At 42.2% G+C, this 22,860-nt stretch overlaps 1 protein-coding gene across 2 annotated transcripts in view; it reads left to right on the top strand.

Annotated features, from left to right (window-relative positions):
• UTRN (utrophin) overlaps positions 1–22,860 on the top strand; it is a 561,071-nt gene that overhangs the window by 50,181 nt on the left and 488,030 nt on the right. Inside the window, exons 1-2 of one of the 2 annotated variants that reach the window (XM_032650820.1) lie at positions 9,451–9,648; positions 13,844–14,008. In XM_032650820.1, the coding sequence (XP_032506711.1) occupies positions 13,930–14,008 (79 nt within the window). In that variant the 5' untranslated portion in view covers positions 9,451–9,648; positions 13,844–13,929. Of the gene's footprint in view, positions 1–9,450; positions 9,649–13,843; positions 14,009–22,860 lie in introns of those variants that run through there. The other variant, XM_032650818.1, reaches the window with a different exon arrangement.

The raw sequence follows: 22,860 nt of genomic DNA, 5'->3' as shown, positions 1-22,860 counted from the left end.
GGCTGGAAATATAAGCTTCGAATATGCATACTCAATCCTCCCTTCGTTGAGTATAGTTCCCTTACCTTTGGCTTGGTTTCCCTGATCCAGAGAATACATTCTGATCTTCTGCTGGGGTTGGGGAGAGGCAGTTGCCCAGCTGTTTAGGGAGGGCTGAGGAACTGAGGGATCTAACTTCTTCCTACAACCAATCCTTTTTATTTTCTCCCCCATCACTCTCCTCTTTTAGGGTTCCTGGTGCCATCACTTCCTGGGTGTGGGGCTGACATTTCAGTGGAAATTAGATTTATTCTCAGCCTCCCTCCACTGCTGACTTAATTAGTCTTTTTCAGGCCTGCAAAGTCAGTTTCCACTTGACCATCTACTTTCTTTCTTCAAAATTGTTGTCGTCATGGTCATCTTTATCTTGTAGTCTTTTTTTTTTTTTTTTTTTTTTTTTTTTTGCGGTACGATGGCCTCTCACTGTTGTGGCCTCTCCCGTTGCAGAACACAGGCTCCGGATGCGCAGGCTCAGCGGCCATGGCTCACGGGCCCAGCCGCTCCGCGGCATGTGGGATCTTCCCAGACCGGGGCACGAACCCGTGTCCCCTGCATCAGCAGGCGGACTTTCAACCACTGCGCCACCAGGGAAGCCCTATCTTGTAGTCTCATGCCTTAAAATATGTCTCTTAGGTTTAGTTGCAGTGGAGTTTTGGAAGAAGCAAGATTAGATGATGTTTTTAATCTCCATCTTTATCTGGAAGCCACTGAAACTGAGTTTTTGACTATACAGAGATTGAAGTATTCAGCATTATACAAACACAGTGACATATGATGTTTCTGATAATACTTTATAAAGATCTATGATTAGGGCTTCCCTGGTGGCGCTCCCTGCGATGCGGCTGGGCCCGTGAGCCATGGCTGCTGAGCCTGCGCGTCCGGAGCCTGTGCTCCGCAACGGGAGAGACCACAACAGTGAGAGGCCTGCGTACGGCAGAAAAAAAAAAAAAAAAAAAAAAAATCTACGATTGTACTGAGCAGTCAACACAATTATGTGTTAGCCCAATGTTTTTCAAACTTGAGTAATGTTCTAACCCTATATAAGGAAAAATACAATCTATAGACTCTCACTGAGTTACATTATTTTAATTATAATATTACTTAAATGTGTATTTAAATGTAAATATAGACAATTTATGCTTACAGCTCTTGTGCATTTATTTAAGCAAAAACAAACAAACAAACAAAAAACACCACCCCTAACTTAATACAAGAAAGTCACATATTTAATTCAAATTAACGACATAAATGTAATGTAAGGTCATTTTAGTGGAAATAAATTGCAACTCTAAATATAAATACGGTACTTATCTCTATGTCCACCATCCACATACTACCATGTATTGTGTGAAAAACAAATTTGCCCATTTCTCTTAATTTGAAATACAGGGAAACCTTTTTTTCAGATAGCAAGATTCGTTATCATATAGGCATCATTTAGCAAGAATGTAACCTTGACCTGTTGAGCCTGCATCTGTTCTTTTTATATTAGTCTCTTACAAATAAAATAGTACTTCATGATGCCAAGTAGATCATAAATGTGAACAAAAACTTGGCCCTTATTTTAATTTAGAAGCATTCTCTAAAGAAGGCTCTGCCTGCACATGTGAGTTGACCAATGACCCCTTTAGGTCCTTAGATCTCTGGGATGTCTCCTTGGTGGAGGTGACTACTGTGTCAAAGCAGGGGCACAGTGCGTACCTGAGTAGAATTGCTTTTCTTTGCAAAGAACAGACACATGAATAAAGATGCTTATTGGAGGACGGATACAGTTGATGTGGTGACATAATTTCATTCTAGTGCAGGCAGCCACTAGTTTGAGATCTGTGGTGACTGTAACTACACTAAAAACCAGTTTGTCCTAATTTTGTAAAATAGTTTATTAAAATAATCAATACTTAAAATTGCCTGCACATTACCAATAAACTGCCCAAATATTTTACCCTGTTACAGTGATTGGATCTTTGAGTCCTTCTTCAGGTCCACATGGCCGGAAACGCGCAACAATCACCAAGGAGGCACTGACCTGTGCATCTGCGGCCCCTGCTAGTTCTCCAGAGGGAGAAGTCCGCTGCCTTCCGGGCACACACAACACAGGATGGGGAAACTGATGCAGTAATATGTCTTTTAAAAGCAGGGTGAGAACACGGAAGAATTTGGTAACCGCTTGAAAACTTGAAGAGAGTTTTCAAGATGCAAAAAAATGGTTACTAAAGGAGGGCCAGTTGGTTAACATCATAACTTGGTCAGGCTCGGGTTTAAGTCTTCCCACAACAGAGAGGCCGTTGCCCAGAGGGAGGAGTCTTGGAAAGAAGGGCCGTGGAGACAGCTTGGGCTGTAAAGCAGGTCCCTTTTGAATCAGTCAGCTGTGCACTTTAACGTTTGCCCCCGAGAGGGGCAACAGGAACACGGACCTCACCTCATCAAGCCTTCCTGTTGCGTTGGAACTGGAGGAGCACAGCCCAGGCTGGATTCTCAATGCCAGAGGGGTGTATCTATTTGTAAGTGGACCCAAGGGTACATCCAGGAACCTGAACTCTGGCCCTGGGCAAGGAAGCAGGCAGAGCTAGGCTGAGGGTTAGGGCTCTTGCCAGACAGGCTGATTTAGGACACATTCCAGCTGCAATATCCAACTGGAGTTTAAGGTGGGGGAACGAATGCACAATGTAGGCATATAAAATGTATGACCACGGCCTGGAAATCTAGATGGTGATCCCCATCCTTACCAGGCTAAGGCAGTGGATGTATCTGGTTTGGCATGTCTAGCGTTGTCCACAGACAACTGAGAGGGTTAAGCAGGACTTCAACAAAAGGAAGCGTTCCTCCTGCAACCTACCACCACACACACACATCCTACGCTTTCTTACCCTCAGGCCTTCACTTAGGTCTCCTCTTTACCTGGTTAAATTTTTTTTTTTTTTTTTTTTGTGGTACGCGGGTCTCTCACTGTTGTGGCTTCTCCCGTTGCGGAGCACAGGCTCCGGACGCGCAGGCTCAGCGGCCATGGCTCACGGGCCTAGCCGTTCCACGGCAGGTGGGATCCTCCCGGACCGGGGCACGAACCTGTGTTCCCTGCACCGGCGGGCGGACTCTCAATCACTGCGCCACCAGGGAAGCCCCCCCCCTTTTTTTTTTTTAAAGAAGATGTTGGGGGTAGGAGTTTACTAATTAATTAATTTTTGCTGTGTTGCGTCTTCGTTTCTGTGCGAGGGCTTTCTCTAGTTGGGGCAAACGGGGGCCACTCTTCATCGCGGTATGCGGGCTTCTCACTATCGCGGCCTCTCTTGTTGCGGAGCACAGGCTCCAGACGCGCAGGCTCAGTAGTTGTGGCTCACGGGCCTAGGTGCTCCGCGGCATGTGTGATCCTCCCAGACCAGGGCTCGAACCCGTGTCCCCTGCATTGGCAGACAGATTCTCAACCACTGCGCCACCAGGGAAGCCCTACCTGGTTAATTTTTATATTGCACTGGGCTCGTTCAGTCATAAGTGATAGAATTCCAACATAGGTTAACATTCAGAAAAAAGGGAGCTATAAAAAGGGCACTGCCTTCCAGGGACTCTTACATCCTCAAGTCTCTTTTTCCGTATTTATTCAGCTCCTGGTGTGATGCTTTCATTCTCTCCTCTGTAGGTATAGAACTCTAGCTAGCCGTAGGAGCAGGAGATGGGTGTGGAGGGATTCCATCTTATGCTACTCCAGTTCACTAATCCAAAGAGAAAAAAAAGAAGTTTCCCTTTCTGTGTCACTGTGAAAACTCCTCTGGAAGGACTCAGATGGGCCTAGCCTGGATCTCCCATCCTCTCTTCCGGTTAATCACTATCACTGAGGTTGAGGCCTATGATTGGCTGTTTCCAAGTCATAAGCCCACCCCAAGGCCAGATGGAGAAGTGATTGACAGTCCCACAAAATTGGATTGGCGCAGGAGAAGAGCAATTACCTAAAGGAAGAGGTAACATTCCTTCCAAAAGAATAGAAAAGATGCTGGGCAGAGGCAAGACAATAGATGTCCTTTATGATCCCTGTGATCTCTTAAGGCTCAGCTCAGGTGTCACTTCTTGATACCCCTCTGTCCCTGTCTCCTCCTATTGGGTTACATGTTCCTCTCCAGGCTCATGTTACATCTTGGCTGTACTGGTGCACCCATATTAATTTATAGTTGTCCATCTAAGTGTTGGTCTCTCTCACTAGACAGGAGCTTTTTGAAGAGAGCTACCGTGTCTTATTCCCATTGGTACACCCAGCCCCTCAGCAGATAATGGGAGCTCCAGGAATGTTTTAAAAAAAAATAAGAAATGAAGATGATTACAAGATGGCAGCAAATCCTCTTAAATTAAGAGGAAGAGATAGGAACAAAATAAAAGTTTAAAAGTACGAAACTCTGTGATAAATCGTTTTTATTAAGTAATTCATTTGATTTTCACAACAGCATTCGAGGGAGATATTCTTTCTGTTTCACAGACAGGAAGTTAAAGCTTAAGGTCCACAAGGTCATATAGCTGAGAACCATCAATATAATAATTAGCACTTAGGTAACTTAAATCCAGCCTGTTATCTTTCAGTTACATTATCTTCTGCCCTCCTCCTTCTTCAGGTTAAGAATGAACTTACATAACACAGCGATGCTCTTTTCCCTTCTTAGTAATTTGGACATTTTCTGCCAATAGGTTGTTTTTTACCTAAATGCACTCCTTAGTCAGTTTTGCATCTTTCATTTGTTTCTTTACCCACAAAATTAGAGGGTTGAAGGAGAGACTCTGTAAAATCCCTGCGAGTGCCAACATGATAAAATTATGCAAAGTAAATGAAACCAAGTAAAAGTAACACGGATGCTAACGCCAGTTTTCTGGTTGCCAGTGGGCAGGCACACCTGAAGGAGTTGTTCTGTGTTTACACCCTCTACTCTCTGCTCCTCGTTCTTCTGTTTCAGAGCCTCCTTTATTGTATCCTTTTGTATCAGTTGCTCTTTTCTCCCCAACAGCTTAGTCCTTGTACTTTGTCCTTAGCTTCTCTGGACCCTGCATTTCAGTTCCCATACCCTCCACAGTCCTCTCCTCCTTGGCCTCCTGCCATCAGACCTTCCCTGCAGAGCATCCGGGCGAGCTTTGTACCGAGCAGGCTGAATTGCCCAGAAGGCTCCTGAGGTGTGAATGACCTCTGGTAATCTCAAGGGCGATCCATAACTGAATGAAACACTTGAATGCAAAGAGCTAAGGCTAATCGTGGGTATTTTGAAAGTATGATGGATCCAGTATGGATTTTTTTTTTCTCCTAGGGCAATTTCTAGACCCATCCAATCAACCAAAGTGGCCTATTTGAGGCCAGCCCCTTAGGGAACAGTGGCTCAAAGTGCAATTCCCCAACCATCCTGATCTAACCTCATGGGTTGCTTGTTAAAACTGCAGCTTCCTGGGCCTCACCAGACCTAGTAAATCAGAATTTCTTGGAGCTGGCAGGCAATCTGAATTTAAAATATGCTCCTTGGTGAGTCTTAAGTTCACTAAATTGTAAGAAGCTCTGTCTTTGTGCTAATTATCCTCTAAAAATTTCATATATTATTATCTCTTTGCTTCTTTAATTATATCAACGAATTTTATTTATAGGTTTCTTCAACTTGCACAAGTATTAGACATTTGACTGAAGAATTTAGCAACAATATTCAGCAAATATTATAGTTTTATTATATATAAGCCACAGAGCTATACTTTCTTGACCTGAAAAAGATGAGGTAAATTCTCAAGTTTATGTCCCTCTTTTAAATGCTTCCATGTGGGGTATTTATTCGCAGTCAACACCAATGGTAAAGCTGAAGGAGAGCCTTGCTTTTTATACATTGTGCATTTCCCCATTTTTCTATCGTTTAGAGAGAAACTGTTTTTATAATTTTGCATAAAAGTTTAGTCGCAAAGTTTTCTTTTTGGCTCTTATGTTGTTAGGATGCAGTTTCCTGGATACGAACCATATCTATGTAGAATCACGTCTCTGTATATTATATATACCTACACATGCCTATATCTTTATATAGAAATCTATACTCATATCATCATATTTTCTCCTATGTCAAGGGCTTTATCCCAGAGATTATCAGTTCAGTTTTCTTGAATTTTCACTGTTCTCTGGTGACTGTGAGGCAATTCTGAGTTTGGATTAATGGCAGATCCAGGCCCCAATCCTATCACTTTCTCTGAATGTTCTACATCCATCTTCGGGGTGGGCAGACAAAACCTCATCACAGGCACATGGACTGCAGCTGGACTGTTGGTCACAGGGGCAGTAACTGCTACCCACGTCCTCATGGCCTGTCTCCACTTTCCCCTCTGCTCCATTCTCAGGCTGTGAAGGAAGGTCGCACTGTCTGTTCTATGGAAACGTAGTCCTCTGAGGTCAAAATCTCCAATTAAGTGTGGTTTCCTTACTTACAAAGCAAACAGGGAGCAGGACCAGAGTGGGACACTTGGTTATCCCACCAGTAGGAACTTCTTTGGCTCCTTTTGCTCATGATCTACAGAGAATATCAGTCTCTGAGTGAGGGGAGAAGGTAAGGCACAGGTAAGGAACAGGTTCCCAGGTAAGGCACCCATAAGCCCCTGAAGCTGGGCGTGGCTGGAGTCAGTATCATAGAGACGGAGGCTGTTGTCCCACATGTCCCTTTCCTTAGGGTTTTCCAGGAAGCTTAGCTAAACATCCCCTCAGAGCTTGAAAACTCAGAAATTCTATGTCCCCAAATGACTGTATTTTTCCAAAATTTTGGGTTAAATAAATATTTGTGTATCACTTTACAATTTACAAAGTGCTCTTCACTTACATAATTTTCAGTAATGAAATCCTCAGACGCTCCAATGTGGTTTTATTTTAAAGGAAGCAATCTGAGTTTTCATTAACTCCACCGGGATACAGAGCATGATGAGCAGCTTTAAGGGTCTGTAGAATTATCAGTTAAAAGAAACCTCAGTCTCCCTTGATACAGCCAGACTCAAAAAGCACTTGATCTGTCCTTTTCTTACAGCACTTATCGCCGATCTTGCATTTCCTTACTTACTTACTTGCCTTATCTCACTTACTAGATTTGAAGTTCTTTAAGGCAACATCTCAGATTTATCTTTGCATTATTCACAGCGCCAGTGGAACTGGAAGGCCACAAACTGGTGTTTGTAAAATGAATGAATGAATGAAAGTGGATGAATAAATTATACCCACTTCCTATTAATCTTCTGGATTTTATTTGGCTTATGTGAAGAAAATCCCCCCAAAGGAAGGAGGCTAAGCTAGAGACTTTATAAGGAATACTATCTTTCAGAACCTCCCCCCACCCCCCCAATGGACTGAGGAAACTTGTACGTTATAACTAATAAAAGACTAGTGAGTTCTTTCAGAAAAATTTGTTTAAGGCCCCTAGTGGTTTATCTTTACTACCTCATAAATTGTTAACTCTCAAATATTAAACCAGCAATAAACCAGAGCTCCCTTATCAATCATCCTTTCCTCATTGTTTATACCAACTAGGAATTTAGGTTGCTGGTTTATTTTTTTTCCCCTCCCAAGTGTGATGATCATGTAAAAGAATCAGAGGAACACATTGGGAATGACATATGTAAGGTAGAAAAATTCACACACAGCACAAACTCATATTATGCCGTCACCTCAGCCTTGCAACAGGCTCTGTAATAGATGTTTGTGCGTATGTATATTGGAAAAATAGAAAAACAAGGTCAGCGCAAACAGTATTTGTACGTATGAACGGATGTAAAACAAAATTTCAAGTTTTTCTTAACATTAAAAATGACACCGAGAAAACTATATAAAATAAATATACCCTTGGAACTAGGACCCCAAATTCAGCAACATCAGCACACTGAGATGGGAGAAAGAAAACCACCCTGACCAAAGACCAGGTTTGCGTGGGGTGGGTGTGACTCACATTTTCGGATAATCTGAATAAAGGGGATGGTGTCAGCACGAGGCATCCATGCTAGCTGGGCTCTCACAGTCCACTCTGGGTGCGCCGCCCCAGGCCAGCCGAGCGCCAGCCCGGCTGCTGCAGCCCGGGAGGGCGCGCGGGGCGGGCGCTGATTGATGGGGCGCGCGGTCAGGTGACCCCGGGCGCCACGTTCCCGGAGCCCAGCCTGCGGTGGCCGCCTGCGCCGGGCCGGGGCCGAACCCGGAGCCGAGAGGAACCGATCTCCCGGAACAAAGTTGCCGGCCCTGCGCCAGTGGGGCTGGAGAGCCGAGGGGGAGGGGAGCGGCTGGCCGGACCTGCTCGGCCCCCTCCTCCTCGGGAGAGCGAACCCCGAGTGCCCGGACAAGAGCCAGTTCCCAGGAGGGCGGCCACGCGCACCCCGTTGGTCCTGTGCCCTCCCCTGCCTCCTGGGCCTCCGGCGCTCCTCTCCCTTCGCCAACAAAGGGGCAGGCCCGCGGGGGCGGGGGGGAGGGAGGAGGCGGAGCCGGAGGAGCGAGCAGCTCGCGCACAAAGTTGTGGAGTCGCCTTTCCTCGGAGGAGGGGAGTGGGCAGCCGCAGCCTGCAGCGGGCTTTCTCCCGCCGAGGGGCGAGGAGGAGCCTCCGGCTCCCAAAGCCGATTGGGGAATCTTGGGGAGCGGTGCCTCCCTCCTTGCGGGTCATTTCAGCAGACGGAAAACTCTCTAGTGTTTGGCAAACTTGGTGCCTGCGCGCCCATTCCAGGTTTGCACTTGGACTGTTTTGTTTTTGTTTTTGGCGGAACTACGGGGCAGGAAGATTGCACAAGTTAGGGGCGTTTTCAGTCGGGTGTCAAAAAAATTTTTTTTTTCTTTCGGATCTTGTCTGGTTTTCCATAGTTCCTTTTAAAAAAACACCGCATCACAGAGCTCACGTTCGCACACACCCCCGCCGTAGTTCGATTACTACGCCTCAAACACAGCAGAGGAGCCCTCGGCCCGCTCGGGACGCGGCGGCGGCGGGCAGGCGAGGCGGGCCCGCGGGTCACGGGAGCAGGTAAGCCCATGCATTATTGAGCCTCGGGCCGGGTAATGTGACCACAGCCCCGGGGAAACGGGGCGTAGGCTGCGGGAAGGATGGACTTTCCTGCGGCTCACGCGCCCAGGATCAGCGTCCCGAGCTCCTTCTCAAGGCTGAGCCTAGGACGTAACCAACTTTTGCTTGCACTTTCCTTGGAACCCCAGTTCAGCTCCCCGCGGCGGGACAGAGAATGCCAGAAACGTGGAGAGAGCTCGGGCGAGAAGGTCCTCGGAATCCGTGTAGTAGCGAACGACCCAAACTCCTCCGACTGGTTCCGGACTCCGTCTTGACTCCCTCAGTCTTCCTCCCGGCTAGGGTGAGAGGGTCGCGCCTCCGTGCGCGCCGGGCCAGTGATCTCCAAGAGGGGACGTGGCTTCCTAGAGGGCCTGTCACACATACCCCAGCCTCGGGAAGGCGGGGCCCCGGAGGTGTCCGCAAGGACAGGGAGGGGAGAGGTTCCCAGCTATCCGCCTGGCAGGAAATGTGCTCGACCTCCGGGCCGTTGCTGCTCCCGAGGGTGGGGCTTTGGAGAGGTGACGAGGGGCGCTCGGTCGGTGAGTAGTCCCGCGCGGTCGCCTCTTCTGGTTTCCCGGACCCTTGGCATCTCTTGCTGCAAGTGGTAAGGTAATTCATGTCCCTTTGTGGCTCCGGGTCCGAGGCTCTGGTTGCCCAAGGCCCCTTTAAAAACCAAGACAGCACTAATTTTAGGCTGTGCAACTTTTAGAAGGCACGCTGTTAAAAGTGAATTTTTTCGCCAAGCCCCAGATTACCAAAGGGGCTCGTGCCAGGGTTGTTTCAAGGGGAGGAGAAAACGTGTCCGACTTCCAAGAGCCAGGGAGCTCTCACTTTGTTTTACGCTTAACTGAGGAGCCCGGGTCTAACCTGGGTTTAACAGCCTCTCTCACAGGGATGCCCCGGGGAGAGCCTCCTCTTTACCGACCTCCAGGTCACCTGGGTCACCAGGGCCTCGCGGGTCGGTTATTCATGGAACTCCCCTTGGGACGGTCAGTTGCCGTAGCGGGCGTGAACCGAGTTCGGGGAAGCCTCGATTCCCGGGGTTCGGGCGGGAGCTCGCGGCCTCAGGGACCACCGGCAGTAGCCTCATCCATTCCTTTGTAACTTGCATGGGCCTCAGGAAGTCGGGTGGGCCCCTCCGGGCTGTTTGCTGGTGGGCCCGGGGCACGCAGCCTGCCGATAGCGCCGCGAGTCAGGCGAGAGCTGCTGGAATGCGAAGCTCCTGGGTGCGTTGGCTTCCAGAGGGCCAGGCGGCGAGGGCCAAGGTTTACGCGGAGTCATTCCCGCCCCCTGGACCCGCATTTATGGGACCGAGGAGACAGCTCTTTAACTCTCCTTCAGGTGTTTACCTAAAATTGATTGCCCCTGTAAACAGCATTAACCACAACAGTATGAACCTTCCCTTGGAGCGCTTCCGAGAATGAATGGCAGTTCTTGGCACTGGGCGGTGTCTTTTACCAAGTTTCAAGCGGAGCCGCAAACTCTGGCCCTCTGGGCTTCCTTTTCCACTCTCGCTAGCATTCTTAGGTTTTGGTTCCCGGTGGAAATGAATGAATAGTTTTTGCCTAAGGACCCACACCATATTTCCATCATAACTGCACATTGTTAAACATGTTTGTATTCTTACATTTTGTAATTTCCAAATTAAAACATTAGATTTGCCCATAAGGCCAACCCCCATACTTTCAATCCGGGTTTATTGCCACACACTCACGGCTTCTGGTCCATATGACAGCCAGAGACGTTCTGAAGAAAGCTGGTGAGTATAGGGTGTACTGGTTTCAGTGAGAAAGCGCTGGCTAAGCTGTGCAGAACATCATTATGAGGCAACAGAACTTAGAGCAGAGGTAACAATAAATTACAACTCTAGAGGGCTTAAAGCTTGTAAAGTGATACCCCATTCATTTATTCTGTTTCTCGCCTAGCTTGGTGTGGAAAATGGCCTTGCTTCCATACTATTGATGTAGAAGTGGAGGCTCACACGGAGGCACATTGTTAGTGATGAAAGTTTGATCTGTCTTCTGACAGCCAATAATGAATTCCTGCCATGTGTTACTCAGGAGACCCCTGCCCATTAGTGGCACCAAGTGTTAGTCAGTGGGTATCTGTTACTGTTAAAATGGTCTTATGTGCTTCTCCCACCTTCCCATTCTTTCCTTGTCCTCTGCTCCCCCTTACTGCTGTATCTCTGTAGCATATAAAGAAGAGAAAATTTGAGAGTTTATCTTAGGTAGTGGCAAAATAAAATATTATGATGCAGGAATATTAATGTGCAAATGAAATAAAGTTCTGTGTGAACAGTTTACTTATCTTTTAGGGACTGGGAAAAGTCTTTGGAAAGTGTTGAAGAAGACCCTTGGCTAAGACCACTTATGAAGGAGAGCATTAGAAATATCTTTCAAAGGGAATAATTAGTTCATTTCTAATAAAGAGAATTTTTGGGGGGCAAAACTGATTTTCCATAATGAAATTTTATGTGCATTCTTCTCAAGAAAGTTTTTGGTTCTTGAATATAATAAAATACACTTAAGAATTCAGCAAATCTTTTGCAGTTATGTACCTCCCAAAAAGAACTTAATTACATAATAATCCATAAAGTATAACGTAGTGGGCGATATAAAAAATGGAAAATGTTTTTTATACCCTCACAAAATCTGGCAGGCTGATGATCCAATCCATGTATCCTCCCTACTAGAGAGGAAATTGTTCCTAAAGCTTTAGCAATCCACCACAGTTTTCATGTGTGTCAAACACTTTAACACTTAAAACATTTTTCTAAGGTAATTTTGATCTCTTTATTATTAGAACACACCTTTTTCCTAACTGGTAGGGAAAAAAATAATATATTTTATATATTTATATATTATAAAATAATATGGTGTTTCCTTGAATGTCATAAAACATTGTAATATGTAAAACTTCTAATTATTTCATAAATATGTGAAATGAAATATATTACAAAATAATAATGCCACATGGTGTATCCTTGAAATAAAGAACTGAATTGTTGTCTATCCTAGTTAGCCATAAACCCTGCTTGTGATACCTATTGTAATATGTGAATTAATGTCTGTTGCTTGTAGATTAATATTTGGATGTGTTCAGTGTTATATTCCCAGTTAAATGATTAATTTATTTAACTAGCATTTGGGGTGCTCATAGGGGATGTTAGGATATAGCCAAGTCGCTGAACTTAAACTTGAATTCTGATTCTGTTTGGATTGTTTGGGCATTGTGTTCCAGAAAGTACTAGGGCTATTATTATTGACATTCTTAAAGAAAAGTGGTACTGAAGGATAGAATCCTCAATTCTTTAAATTTTAAAGGTGCCTCTGACTAATTAATTGCTAAAGATTAAAATTATTTTGAGTGATATGTATTCTCAGCAGAATTTTCATGATGTATTTTCCAGAATAAAATCTGTGTCAATGGATATAACATGTAACCGTTCAGATTTATATATAATCCAGACCATTCCTGAGATCAGACTTTTTTGTTATCTCCACTTGTATATCTCAGAGGCATCTCAAACTCAGTAAATCCAAATCACACTCATTATTTCTTCCTTTAGAGGCTCATCCTCCAGTGTTCCCCAGCTCAGTGAATGACTCAATTGCCCAAGCCAAAATTGGGCAGTCATTTTGCACCTCAGTATCCTGAGCGTCTCATATCCAATCAGTTTCCAAATCCGATTGACCTTTACTTAATATCTAATATACCACAAGTCCACGCACTTCTTTCCATCTACCCTTATTTAGGCCACAATCATGTTGCTTCCCAGCTTAAAACCATCTACTGGATTCCCACTGCTCTTTTTTTTTTTTGGCTGCGTTGGGTCTTCGTTGCTGCGCGCAGGCCTTCTCTAGCTGCCGAGAGCAGGGTCTGCTCTTCTCTTCGTTGCGGTGCGTGGGCTTCTCTTGTTGCGGAGCATGGGCTTTAGGGCGTGTGGGCTTCAGTAGTTATGGTGCACAGGCTTGTTGTTTCACAGCATGTGGGATCTTCCTGGACCAGGGATCGAACCTGTGTTCCCCTGCAATGGCAGGCGGATTCTTAACCACTATGCCACCAGGAAAGTCCCCCCACTGCTCTTTAGGAAGGCCTTGACATGGTCTCTAAGACCCTGTCCGTGGTCCTATCTACCTCACCTAGTTCAACAGGTCTCTCTCCTCTTGGCTGTTCTCTCCAAAAGCACTGGCCTTTGCTCAGATTCATGAATGCTCCTTGATTCTTCCTGCCACTTAACATGGGAAATTCTCTTCCCACCTCTCTTTTTGGCTAATTAAATTCATCTCATCCTTGAAGGCTTGGCTCAAATGTCACCTCTTCAAGAAAGCCTTCTTTAATTGCCCAGAGCAAATCAGATTCTTCTTCTGTATGCTCATACTACTCTATGCTTCTCGTTTATACATTTGTAACATGTTAGTAGTATAATGAAATAATTCATTATATAATTAATTGCTTGGTGTCTATGAATTTCAAGATAGTACAGGCTGTGTCTCTTTTTGATAGTCATATTTCTGTTGCCCAGATCAGTGCCTTACACATAGTCTGTGATTGAATATTTGCCGAATGAATGGTTACTATATATAACTTTATATAACTGTATATGACTATATATATAATGTATATGTATAGTTTGATATTTATAGTCATATATATTATATAGTCATTATACATACTATAGTTGTATATTATAGCAATATATGTGATATGTTCTATATGTTAATATATATGTCAACATATGTGTTATAGTCATATATATATATATTTCAAATCAATACTTTCCCATTTCTCTTTAGGTATTGATGTTGATCATTATAGAAAACTGAAAGTCTTAAAAAGAGGACCTTGTAAAGTCTTTGGATTATATTGAAACTTAGCTAAGATGGCCAAGTATGGAGAACACGAGGCCAGGGCTGACGATGGGCAGAACGAGTTCAGTGACATCATTAAGTCCAGATCTGGTAAGTAATGGAAGCTTAAGAAAATGAATGATTTTTATGCATAAACTACTTAGAAGACACAAGCTTGGCTTGTTTTGTACTATTCTTGTGAGACAGACTTCTTTGGAGAAACATAATTCTGACAAATGACTATTACATTGTAAATGGTAATATAGTATCTCTGTATCCTATCTTAATTTCTCAACCCAACTTGGTCTCCTGGTATGTTGCTTGACATTGCTTGGTGATTGGTGAGATCATAATTTCCCAAAGTATTTTGAAAGCAGCGTAAGTTCTAATGTGTAATTCAAATAAGGATGTCATAGGCAAAATAATTTTAGGAAACAATGGTTAACCTACTCTGTTCCTTTTAGTGTAGGGCACTTGAATAAATCATATAGAAACTCAGTGGAGCTAATTAAATTAGCATGTATTCATAAAGTAGAAGATTATACATTCATAAAGATGTATGTGTATGACCATAGAAATATGTTCTTGATGTTACATAAAAAATATGTGCAATATGAAGTCATTTGTGTGAAAAATTTTCTTTTTTCAAAAAAGTTTAGCAGAGTGTATACTAAAATGTTAATAGTGGTCATCTTGGCGTTTGGGGATTATAATTTTTCTCTTTTTGCTCATATGTACTTTCTAAAGCTTTTCAATGAGCCTGTATTACTTCTTATATCTTTAAAGTATTTTTAAAGTATTCTTAAAAATCTCAAATTGCTTCGAGTGTTTTAATGCCAAGGTGATGACTATTACATTTTTTTTTTTTTCCTTGATGGCTCCTACTTCAAAAAACATTGAAAAGTTAGCAGTTGCATAGCTGAGATCTGAATCACATTCTTTTGGCTGGATTATGTTGCAAAAAGCAGTAGATAAATTTGGATATGAATGGGCCTATTAGTTCCAACCTTGCTTTCTGGAAGGCACTTTTTTGATTCTTTTAAGGTAAATATTAACTCAGTGGTCAGTTCTCATGTTACTCTAAAATTTACATGTTGAACAGGGATCTTTAGTTCAGATTAAGTCAAAGGAATCATCTACATATGATGCATATATATTTTTAACATCTTTATTGGAGTGTAATTGCTTTACAGTGTTGTACTAGTTTCTCTTGTACAACAGATTGAATCAGCTATATGCATACGTATATCCCCATATCCCCTCCCTCTTGTGTCTCCCTCCCACCCTCCTTATCCCACCCCTCTAGGTGGTCGCAAATCACCGAGCTGATCTCCCTGTGCCATGCAGCTGCTTCCCACTAGCTATCTATTTTACATTTGGTAGTGTATATGTGTCCATGCCACTCTCTCACTTCGTCCCAGCTTACCCTTCCCCCTCCCTGTGTCCTCAAGTCCATTCTGTACATCTGTGTCTTTATTCCTGTCCTGCGCCTAGGTTCATCATTTTATTTTTTTAGATTCCATATATGTGTGTTAGCGTACAGTATTTGTTTTTCTCTTTCTGACTTACTTCACTCTGTATGACAGACTCTAGGTCCATCCCGTAATTCAAAAAGAGTCATGTACCACAATGTTCATTGCAGCACTATTTACAATAGCCAGGACATGGAAGCAACCTAAGTGTCCATCGACAGATGAATGGATAAAGAAGATGTGGCACATATATACAATGGAATATTACTCAGCTATAATGCATATTTTTAAAGATCCTCCTTGGATGCGTTCTATGCTGAATTTTTGCTTTTTCATTTTTTTAAGGGAATGTTGTCCTACAGGAGAATTTTGATTCAAATCTGTTCCTATATGTTTCTTCCTTTTGAGGGACTAGCTGTGGGGGAGTGCATGGAGATTAGGGTGGAAAAGAGAAGTGATGTTGAGATTATACTGGTAAATTTATCTCTTGGTTTATGACGATTCCTCTTCCTCTCCAAATCCTTGAGTTTGGACAGTCTAAAAGCCTGGCATCATAAAAATATTGGTGCATTTTATGTTAAGGTATTAGGATTGTTTATATTGACCATATTCAATATTAATTTGCTTTATGCAGTGTATGAGGTTTAATAATTTTTTAAAGTCATTTTCACCATCTAAGCAGAAATCTGAAATATCAAGAGTAGGTGAGGACATAGTTTCATGAATATAAAAGTCATACATTTCTTTATGGTTGTAATACCTTTGCCTTGGATTTGAGTGACTTTTAGAAAAGAACTTGAAAGAATATGACCTTTAATGATTCAGGGCCTGGGCTTGGGTAAAAGTAGATCTTTCCCTAACTTAAAACACGCAAGTCAAATTCATCCGTCGAGTGCATCTTTGATAGCCTGAATTAGCGGGCTTCAGAAAGTTTAACAATTTATTAAGTATTTTGAGAGTAGGCCAAGAGTAAGAATTGTTTTTAAGTGAAATATGTTGTCAGTGGAGTCTGTGATGCATAAACTTCTGCTTGGAACGTTTTCACCATGAAATAATAAAATGGTTTGAGATTATGTATAACGTCAAAGACTGTCCTCTCCGCTATTTTATTCTGTCAGTAGCTGACACTAATGCCAGTAACATAGAATAAGTCAACCTTTTCTGTTCTTCTCAGTGCTGGTGTGGTAAGTTTTAGCTCAAAGTGCCCTAAAGAGGGTAGACTTCAGGGCTAAAGACTGTGCCAGCTAGCTCCAAGTGGGGATTTTGACTGTTTAGGGATTAGAAGCAGAGATTCTCAGATGGGAACATTTGTTGAATGAATTAGTTGGTAAACTCCACATCGTTGTATGATTGAAAGCATTCTTTCAAAGCCTTTAGGCAGGAAGCCTGAGTGTAACAGTTTTATCATTTTTTTCTTCACCTTTTCTATTCTTGTGTAATCCTGGGATCTAATTGTTGAGGGAACCTTAGAGGCCCTATCACCTGGCCATGCCTGTGCGGTGGTTACCCAACCTCTGCTTGCACGCCTCCAGTGATAGGATCTCACTGATGATGATGATGATAATTCTAGCAACTTACATTTACTGAACACATACAGTGTGCAGATGTGGTGCTCAGAGTTTAATCCTCACAACCACTGCTTCACAGATGACAGACATGAGCCACACAGAAGTATAATAATTTGCCACACTGGCCTTCTTTCTGTTTCTCCAAAGGCCCAGTCATGCCTACCTCAGGGCCTTTGCACACCCCTCTTCCCCTGCCTTTGCCTGATGGGCTCTTTCTCGTCATTTAGAGCTGGGCTTCAGTGTCACCTCTGAGAGAACGTCCCTGCTGACTTTAGAAAGTAGCTCTCCCAGTCATTCTTGACTGTATCACTATATTTAAGTTCCCCGTATGCTCTATCACTATCTGGTACTTTTCTTGTTTTTTGTGCTTGTTAATGTCCTTCCTACTAAATTTAATTCTACAAGAGTAGGGACCCGTATATCCTTGGGACCAAGCCCAGTGTCTGGCTCACAGTAGGTGAGCAGTGAATGTCTATTCAATGAAAAAGGCTACAGAACTAGGAAGCACCAGAGCTGGGGTGAGAACTCAGGTGATCCGACTCTAGAAACCCTCATTTGACCTCTGTAGAGTGCCCAGTTTCCTAATTTACCAGGTAGTTTATTCTGTTGCTGCCAGAATGTTCTTTTTTATTTTGTACCTAAATCTATCTCTTAGAAAATTTGCAGAGTATCAATTGTATTTATATATCCTCTTCCTTCGTAGTTACAAGGTTGGGGCCCTGGGCTGTGAGACAGAGCTGCTCCAGGCCTCCGGCTGGCATCACAGCCCTGCTAAAGGAGGGCCGGGCCGATTGCAGGAGACAGCGTGCTGCTCCCGGCCCTCTCTGTTCTCTGTCATTCTCTGTTAAGAGTTAGCAAAGGGGAAAATAAGAGTTAGCAGTCCTCTGGGTGGAAGGTAGAAAAATTGATAATCTGTTTCTGACATGAATTCCCTTTTCTCTTTTCCCCTGCCTGCTGCTCAAGGCTTTTAACTGACCGGTGAAAAAAAGGTAGTGGATTTCAGATGCACTGCGATATGGCACAGTTTTAAGTCCTGGTCTGATGCCCAGATGGGTATCTGGCGTTGAAAGAGCTGGTAGGGGTAGGGGGAGGGAGAGAGAAGAAAAGAGAGGCCAGTGAAATAAAAATAAAATAAATTATTTAATATGGAATATTATATATACCAGGTTACATTTATAGCAGGCCTAAAAAGATGCTATGTTTGCAATAAAGTAAGCTTGCTTAACAAGATGGGGTTTTATGAAACTATGAGGAAAGTTACCTTATTTGTTTATCTTTTAGAGGCCTTTCTTTAGGAAAGACAGTGGTTACGTTGTATTTCCCATTGGTCTACCTCTTTCTCTTTCATTTAAAGAAATATCTGTGAGGGGATTTTCCTAAAGAGTTTAAGGGACTGTGAAAAATAGTTCTTGTTCTTGTTCTTGTTCTTCTTCTTCTTCTTTTTTTTTTTTTTCTGAAGCTTTACTTGGCTGGAATACCTGTGCTTTGAAGGGAGTCTTTGAGCAGATTTGGTTTTTTTCCATGAGCCCTGGGGATTTGTGTTGAGGGACAGTGACCCTGGTGGAAATTCAACTCCGGCAGAGAAGAGCAGCTATTCTTGTCATGCGCATAAAAATATTCTCTGTGTTGGTACCTCATTATGCTGAAGTTGTGCCATCATAGAAAAGATTTCTGTATTCATGTGATTCTCATGACCTGTTACTGGGGTTGTGAAAGCTGTGTCGGTGATCTGTTCTTGAGAGAAAAACATGAATTGTGGAGAATGTTCTAAACAGTGGAAGTACTTTATTATATAGACAGAACGGAAAACTCAGTTTTATTGAGCCTTATTTGAGTCCCGATTTGAGCTAGATGCCAATAGGACGATTTTCTGGGAACAAGGGAACATGCGAGATCGTTGATTTTCTGGGAACAAGGGAACATGCAATATCGTTGATGGTTGTAAAAATTACTTAAAATTTTATTGCGAAAGATTACTCAGGGGCTTTCACATGTATTGGTTAGATTTTTTTTTTTTCCTTAAGCTGTTTCTGTGGAGGCAGAGGTGTTTCCTGTATTACTCTTTCTATTTTCTTGTATGCCGTAAGTGTTTAATAATGAATACAGTCAGTTTAGTATTTGAAAGGTGAGTCAGTGTGAGTTTTTAATATATACTTACCTTCAAAATGATGGCTGTGGACTGAAGAATCTAAGCCGGATCTAGTCCTTTCACTTTTCTTTCCTCTGCTCCTCGATTAACACCCGTCAAGCGTGGGAGGCAGGTGGGCCCGGTTCCCCCGTAGCTCTCCGGCCTTGGTGCTGATGCCTTTTCACAACCAAACACCTGAGATTTCTTTATATTCTGTGGGTCTTCTCTGTCAGAAGCTTGGTCTCCTAGCCTAGCTAATAAGGGGAACTGTTTGTGTGTGGGCTCATCTGGCAGCTAAGATTAAGGTTTGGAGTGGTACAACCTCAACATTGGTTTTGAAAACTCAATTTACTTAAAAAAAAAAAAATTCAGTTTTGGCACAGCCATTGAGCTCGTGATATAGAGCAGGAGAATAACATTTCATAGGTGAATATTTTCAGATGAACTTTTTTTGGTAGGTGGGTGGTTGGCTAATTATGATTTCTGTCCAGTTCAATAATCTTAGCGTTGAATTATGTAACATTTTTTTTTCCAAAGAGGAGAAGAAAGCACATAATGGCATTTCTGATGTAGCAGAGAAATCCAACAAAAAATATGACTATGTCTCGAAAGTGGCACAACTTTGAAAAATGCCGTGGTTGAAAAAATCTCTTAGATCATCTCCCATAGTTTTAATATTTGCACATTTCTTCCATGCCATGTTCTAATTAAGATTTTGGTGTAGGACATTTTCGTGAAGAAGACCTGGGGATGGAGAATAGCATTTTGAGGTTAATACTGATTGATTGCTTCTCTTGCTACTCATCAGCTATGTGAGTCTTGTGATTTAATATTAGTTCAGTAATTACATAGATGTAAACATATGCTTTTATTTTGAAAGTCCGGTTTTGGGTTCAGCCTCTATCCGCTTCCTAACTCAGGCTGCTTGTCAGATTGACCCTTGGGGATTCCGATTCAGTTAGTGGGGTGGGGTCCCGGCATCTGGAGTTTTAACGAGCTCCAGCGGGTTCTCGTTCTGTTTAGTGCCATTGATTTATGGACAAAGGAGGCAGGCTTAAGACTCTTGGAACCAAAGTGAAAGTGGTCTGTGCATTTCAAAGGAGCAGGGAGAACAATAGTCAAATGTTGAAGATTATTTCTACTTACAAAATCTTCTTTTTAAATAATTTTAAGAGGTGATGGATTTCTTGGTATTGGACATTTTTTTCTTTTGCCTTGTATTCTGAAGGGTTTTGGTCATGTTGAGCAAAGGTAAAACTGTGTAAAGTGAGTCAGGAGAGTGATGAAACTTGGTGCATTTCTTATTGTGGTCTGTTGAACCAGAGGATCGTACCAAAATATTCAGCCCTGAAACATTTCTTCATGGAGCACCTTGGTCTTCAACTTGGTGCATTGAACCTCTTCCTGCTGCAAGCTTAATGTCGGATCCTGAGTTCTTTTGTGGAGTCATCTGAACTTATCATAAAAATTTACTGTCTATCTTTTCTAACAAAAATTTCCAAGACAGATGTGGTTTTGACTCGTGAGGAAAAATCCTCACATCCATCCTCTATGTTGGTTTTCTTTCGTTTTTTTTCTTTTTAGTTAAGTTATAATTTATTCATTACAATGGAATGATTTGCAATGAAAAATCACACATTCTTTCTGTATTGATATGGGATGATTTCTAAGATATGATATAAAGTGTAAAAACATAATAACATTATGCTAGTTTTATCTTTTTTTTTTTTTTTGTGGTACGCGGGCCTCTCTCACTGTTGTGGCCTCTCCTGTTGCGGAGCACAGGCTCCGGACGCGCAGACTCAGCGGCCATGGCTCACGGGCCCAGCTGCTCCGCAAAATGTGGGATCTTCCCGGACTGGGGCACGAACCCGTGTCCCTTGCATCGGCAGGTGGACTCTCAACCACTGCGCCACCAGGGAAGCCCATGCTAGTTTTATCTTTAAGATTAAGGTGTTACATATGTATTTGCCTCCTTGTTTTTGTAATTTTAAATAGGTGAAATCTAGTACTTACATTTAATATAACTATACTTTCTTTTTGCTATAAAGTAATTTAAAAATGAGTGAATTTTAAAAGATGAATAATGATTTTTTTGTCAGTGATGAATTAGGAGTTAAGTGATGTATGGACCACCACAGCAAGTTCCCTAAGGATCTATAAATACACCCCAGAGGTCTTGGGATGTTCTTATATTCATTTAACCAAACCTAACCAAACGCCAAACCCCCAATCTCTTATAGTCCTTGAGTTATTTGCAGTAAAGTCTTTGAGCTCTAATCTTTAACCTCTTTGAAAATACAGAAGGGAATATTCATTTCTTCATTGATTAAATAACCTCCAGGGCGGTCTGAGATACATAATTGCTTTTCTGTAAGTCATTGTGTGGAATTTGAGATCAGTCTCAGAATTTGACGAGATCTATTCCTGAGGCAGTTTTAAGATTGAGGTTTACAAAGAGGCTACCTGGTGAGGCCTGAGTGGGATTGATGATTTCTATTTGAACAGAGACTTTTGTGCAAGTGTGAATAAATATTTTTTCCTTCAGTTTTACTGAGATATAATTGACATACAGCACTGTGTAAGTTTAAAGCATCCAGTATATACCTAAGGGATAATGATTTGACTTACATACAGCATGAAATGATTATCATAGTAAGTTTAGTGAACATCTTTCATCTCATATAAAATCAAAATTTAAAAAGTAGAAAAATATTTTTTTTCTATTATGAGAACTCAGGATTCACTCTCTTCACAGCTTTCATATATAACATACAGCATTGTTAATTACATTTACCATGTTGTACATTGCATCCCTAGTACTTTATCTTGTAACTGGAAGTTTGTCCCTTTTGACTAAAGTGTGGGTAAATTTTTTGTGTGTGATTTTTTTTTTTGGATAATTTTTTTTATGGCAAAATATACGTAACACAAAATTTACCTTTTAAAACACTCTCAAGTATACAGTTCAGTGGCATTAAGGTACATTCATATCGTTGTGCAGTCATCATCACCATCCATTTCCAGAATTTTTTCATCTTCCCAAACAAACTCTGTCTTCATTAACTACTAACGCCTCTTCCCCCTCCCTCAGCCCCTGGCCCCTGTCATCCTTAGGAGGAAGGCTTTTCAGATATATTTGAAACAAATAGACCACAAAATAAAACCAAAATCCACCCCAAAACAGATAGACTTAAAAACCAAATTTGGTTCTAGGTCGTAAATGATCCATTTCTCAAAGTGAATTGTTACATTGCCAGTTTAAAAATTATACTTTTTAAAACTGAGATATAATTGACAAATAGTATTATACGAGCCTCAAGTATACAACATAATGATTCAATATTTGTGTATGTTGTGAAACATACTCACCACAGTGAGTCTAGTTAACATATGTTCTAGCACCATAGTTGTAGCATTTTATTTTCTTGTGATGAGAGCTTTTAAAATCTACTCTTAACAACTTTTAAATATGCAGTACAGTATTATTAACTATAGTCACCATGCTGTATTTTATAGCCCCAGGACTTATTTATTTTATAACTGGAGGTTTGTACCTTTTGACCCCCTCCTCACTCATGCCCATCCCCAACCCCTGCCTCTGGTAACCACCAATCTGTTCTCTGTGTCTTTGAGATGTTTTTTTAAGATTCCACCTATAAGTGAGATCCTGAGGTTATTCGTCTTTTTCTGTTGACTTATTTCACTTAGCATAATGCCCTCAAGGTTTATTCATGTTGTTGCAAGGGGCAAGAATTCTATCTTTGTTATGGTTGAAAAATATTCCAATGTACA

The sequence above is a fragment of the Phocoena sinus genome, chromosome 12 (genome assembly GCF_008692025.1).
Source record: "Phocoena sinus isolate mPhoSin1 chromosome 12, mPhoSin1.pri, whole genome shotgun sequence".
Taxonomy (NCBI): domain Eukaryota; kingdom Metazoa; phylum Chordata; class Mammalia; order Artiodactyla; family Phocoenidae; genus Phocoena; species Phocoena sinus.
This window is presented reverse-complemented; position numbering and strand designations above follow the sequence as displayed.